The following is a 4,694-nucleotide window of genomic DNA, read 5'->3' as shown; positions in this document are numbered from 1 at the left end:
TCCTGCTGCCTGTATGGCAACTGCTATATTTTACCCCTTTCAAACGCCTCTGTAAGTATCTCCTCTTCCAAAAATTCTTTTTTTCCCATCACTAGGAACGGAAGTTCACTCCTTGACCCTTCCCCTACATACTACACAAAGTCCATTATCAGTAGTGTTATCAATTACAACTAGGCTTTGTTGTCCAGATTATGTCATAACAAACATGAAAGCCTTGAACTGAACATTTCTTACCTGCCATTGAGTTCCCTCTTAAAATACACAAAGTGCACCCTTCAATTTACGTACCTAAAGAGTTGTGAGAAGAGGCTGAGGTGCCTAACATACTATGTTCTGTCTTCACAGGCTGAGGCTGCTGGTGGTGAGGAGCAGCAGCCGATGAAACAAAAGACTGAGACAGCGATTGTGAAAGAGAACTGAGTGGAGAGGTTGAAAGGGATGATGACGAATGCAAAGATGAGGAACGAACAAGAGAACCTGGAATATTGACAGGCGCTGAACTTCCCAGTAATCTTTGACCTGTGTATGTGTTAGGGAAGAAAAAAGGAAAAAAAAAAAAACCACAACAATTTGTTCCAAAGCAGTACACAGCTCTCTGTAAGTATTTTTCTGAAAAATGTATCAAAAGTAAATTAAATTATATATTCATATACCTTCCATTAAAAAACCCAACTTTATTTATCTCCTATTGCAAAAATATTTTTTAAATTGAACACTTGAAAGTAGTTTTCCAAGTGCCTGAAAACAGGATTTGTAGCTTTACACAGCAGTGGCCTCATCTGCAGCTACAAAGAAGGAGAACACACTTTTCAGATCAAGTTATTCGACTTACTCATTTTTACCACCAACAACTAATGCAAGTGGAGAAACTGAAACTTAAAGGATTAAGAAAAATTTGGGTTTTATTTTAATATATAAACCAGAGTTAAGCAAGTGAGGCTACATACCTTGAAAATCATACACAGCATAATAATCAGACATAACTCAATTCCTTTCCTCTACATGCTTTTGCTTTTGTTCAGCAGATTTTAAATGTCAAATGTACTTAACTCTCTATGAAAACTGAGTTTGAAGCAAAGTAAAAATTAATAATTTAGTCAAATAAAGGCATTGCTCATAATTTCCTAAAATAATGATAATAATTAAAAATAGGTATTAAAAAAGTATGTTCAATCATGCAATTACTTAAATAAACATGCACAGATGCAGTGCATTCTTCTGGTCAGTTCAATATTTACTGTGAAGATTTTAATCATCAGTATGTTTGAATAGCAACTAAAAATGACATCACCTTTTCTTTAAAAAAATACAGCAGTCAAGTGATTATACTTAAAGCAAGCGTCATGATTCTAGTTTTCTGGGTTTGCTTAAAACAGGTGAATTCATGTCATCAGAGAAAACATCATTCCTTTTAGAAGTATTTCAAAACAAAAAGACAGGGATGTTCACTATAAGCTGCATTGCCACAATGTCTTCAAAAAAATATATCCTAAAATACTCAGCAAATGTTACCAAGGTCAGCTTCATGACCAGCTATAGGAGGAAAATACGCGACGGACATTGTAATCACAGGCGTACATAACAGACCAGACAATAAACGTGCACTGCTCTTGGCAAGAGGAGCAAGGAAGCAACAAAGTCAAGGGAGTTTAGTTACAAAATCTGGCCAAGTTAGAATTCTCTTTAAAATTAAGAGCCAAAGGAAAGCCCCGAAACAAACATCGTATGAAATGGTAGCAGAAGAACCATCTCGTTTCTGGTTCTTAAGGTAGTCTTCAAATCCAGTTGAATTTTGGCAAATACAATCTGCCCGCATGTCTTGAATTTATGGGGCAAAGTTTTGGTAGCAGGTGGTGGGCTGCAGGGGTGGCCAGGAGAGGCCAGGGCTGCCCCAGGCCAGACGCGGCCAGTCCCAGTATACCTGCTGCAGGACACAGCTATGTCCTTCAGCCACACTGGTGGCACCTCTGAGAGAGCATATTTAAGAAAGGACAAAAAAAAAAAAGCCACACAGTCAGAGGAAGGGGGAACAAAAGGTGTGAAGAACAGCCCTGTGAACAGCAAGGTCAGGAAAGAAGGAAGGGGAGGAGATGCTCCAGTCACCGGAGCAGAGGTATTCAACTGGAGCTGATATTCCGCTGCAGACCATGGAAGGTTTGGAAGAGACCCTGTGGAAGAGGCTACGGTACAAGCAGGAATTTCCCTGCAGCCTGTGAACAGGACCAGATTGGAGCAGGTGGATATTTCCTGAAGGAACCACAGTTTGCACAAGGGGAAGCTTAACACATATGCACAACCAACCTAATAATCACCACAGACCTCCTTCAAAGAAATGCTAGCAAAACAGATATCAGAAAATAAATGGAAGTATTATAAAACCATGACTGTTCTCTTGCTCTGTGACTCGCAAAGGAATATGATAATGGAATTATAGTTCCTCAGTTTTCACTTCCTATTTTTCTAATTTTTTTTCCTCTTGATTATTTTCCCTTTTCTACTTTCACAAAGTAAAGGTGGCATTTTAATTTCTTGCTGTTCCTCCCCCTTCATCCTTCCTCTCTGCTGTCTCTTCCTTGCACCGCTCTCCTTTGTCATGTCTTCCTCTCCTCTCCCAGAAGAGGCCAAATGGCTGAATACTTCCCAACAGACCTTCAACTAAATTGCTCCTTCCAGGTTAGATTCATAGAAAGATAAAGTCCCTAACTTGCGAGTATTAAAAGTACTAAAGGTTGCTAGCTCCTTCTCCTCAAGAATTGTCCCTGCTCCCTCCTCTCAGCAGCCACCCAACCACTGAAGTACTTGTTGGTCCCCGCAGCACACACTGCCTGCTGCCAGACTTTGCCGCACCCAGCATGAGGTGCTCCAGCTCAAGCATAATGCCTTCCTGTAAATGCGTCTAAGTCCTTCCATCAATGATTATGCCCATGGGCCCAAGTCATTAAGCATATTAAAAAACAAAACCCGAAACATTTACTAGACCGATCCCTTGCAAAATACAGACAGCACGATAGTAGTGCAATCCCTTTACACCACAAAGTTAAACAGCTGTAACAAAACTGAGGACTTTTTTTTCAAAGTCTTTGCTGCCTGTAACTATTTTGAAGAGTAAAAGATTAGAAAGGTAAGAAAGAAAGATATTTTAAATGAGTAAAATTTGACAAATTGGACCTCTTACTTGCTAATCCAAGGTCACTGCCTTCTTGATCTTCTAATTCTCTATCTATGGATGCGACGTTCACATCATTAAAATGCAAATCTAAAGCAGAACCTGTTAAACAAAACATTGTATTAATGAATTATCCTTGAATTATCCATAAAACTATCATGATGGCTGAAATGAGGAAACTTTATTTGACTATTTCTGTTAGTGCTTCCATCATAGAACTCTTTTGTATCTTCAGCATACTACAGACACACAGTGAAGGATATCCTCTGTATTTTCTAAATGGGAAAACTTTCATATATAAGCTATTACAGCTCTTTAAGCTGGTGAGATGAACAGAGGATAATGGGGAAGTGGCTATCTATCTGGATTTTCAATAAATCTGTGTCACCTGTTATGCTTAGACGTAGGTCAACAGAAAAAGAGGAAAAATAAATTTTGGATAAATATGTAAATGTATTTTTATTATAATTAAGTAAAAACAGGTATTATACCTGAGGAAAGGCACTGTGAAGGCCCCTTACAACAGTTAGCCCTTGGGGTAACTGAGTTACATATCAGGGCATACAGATGTAAAGAATTTCAGAATATTCAAATGAGAATGTGCAATATTTGAAAAGAAATACAGTAAAAATCAAAATCAATATTTCATTTAGACTCAAACGGTAAACTGCCTTTCGTTTGAAGGCTATGTCAGTATCATGGTTTAACCCCAGTCAGCAGCTAGGACCATGAGCTGCTTGCTCACTTCTCTGTCCCCCCACTGGGACGGAGAGAAGAATCAGAAAAATAAGAAAAACTTGTGGGTTGAGACAAAGACAGTTTTATAGGACAACAACGATAGAGAGAAAAAAAAATCATCATCATCATAGCAGAAGAACATACAAAATGAGTGATGCACAATGCAATGGCTCACCACCCAGTAATCTGTGCCCAGCTTGTCCCCACACAGCGATCTATCCCCCCCCGGCCAACTCCCCCAGTTTATATGCTGAGCATAACGTCGTATGGTATGGAATACCCCTTTGGCCAGATGGGCTCAGCTGTCCTGGATGTGTCCCCTCCCAGCTTCTTGTGCACCCCCCACCTTCTTGTTGGCAGGCCAGTATGAGAAGCTGAGAAGTCCTTGACCACTCAGCAACAACTAAAATATTAGTGTGTTATCAACATTACTCTCATCCTAAATTAAAAACACAGCACTATACCAGCTGCTAGTAAGAAAATTAACTCTATCCCAGCTGAAACCAGGACAGTCGCTCTAAAATTTCTCCGGGCAATGTAATGAAAATAAGTTCTTATCAGTATACTTCTTATTAGGCCCACTGCTTACAAAGTCTTAGAAGATGAGTATTTTTCCATTCTTCCTCTTAACTTCTTTTCTGCACAGGAAGGGGTGTAACTAAGGAATTTATCCCTCTGTACTTTAACTAACGTTGAACAACTGCACAGTCAGGAAAATAGGAGAGAAGTCCGCATAAATACTGATTTTACAAGTAGGGAAGTGATTATCCCAGTTACTGTGCTCAGTGAT

The 4,694-nt window shown here is 39.3% G+C and overlaps 1 protein-coding gene across 1 annotated transcript in view; it reads right to left on the bottom strand.

Annotated features, from left to right (window-relative positions):
• Positions 1-3,287, bottom strand: part of LOC104287857 (putative E3 ubiquitin-protein ligase UNKL) — a gene marked incomplete at its 5' end in the record, with an annotated part of 7,867 nt that extends 4,580 nt beyond the window's left edge. The window contains 2 exons of the mRNA XM_009886593.1: positions 289-519; positions 3,176-3,287. Of these exons, the coding sequence (XP_009884895.1) occupies positions 289-519; positions 3,176-3,287 (343 nt within the window). The remainder of the gene's footprint in view (positions 1-288; positions 520-3,175) is intronic.
• Between the last annotated feature and the right edge of the window lie 1,407 nt (positions 3,288-4,694).

Source organism: Charadrius vociferus, unplaced genomic scaffold (genome assembly GCF_000708025.1).
Source record: "Charadrius vociferus isolate BGI_N301 unplaced genomic scaffold, ASM70802v2 scaffold46, whole genome shotgun sequence".
Taxonomy (NCBI): Eukaryota; Metazoa; Chordata; class Aves; order Charadriiformes; family Charadriidae; genus Charadrius; species Charadrius vociferus.
This window is presented reverse-complemented; position numbering and strand designations above follow the sequence as displayed.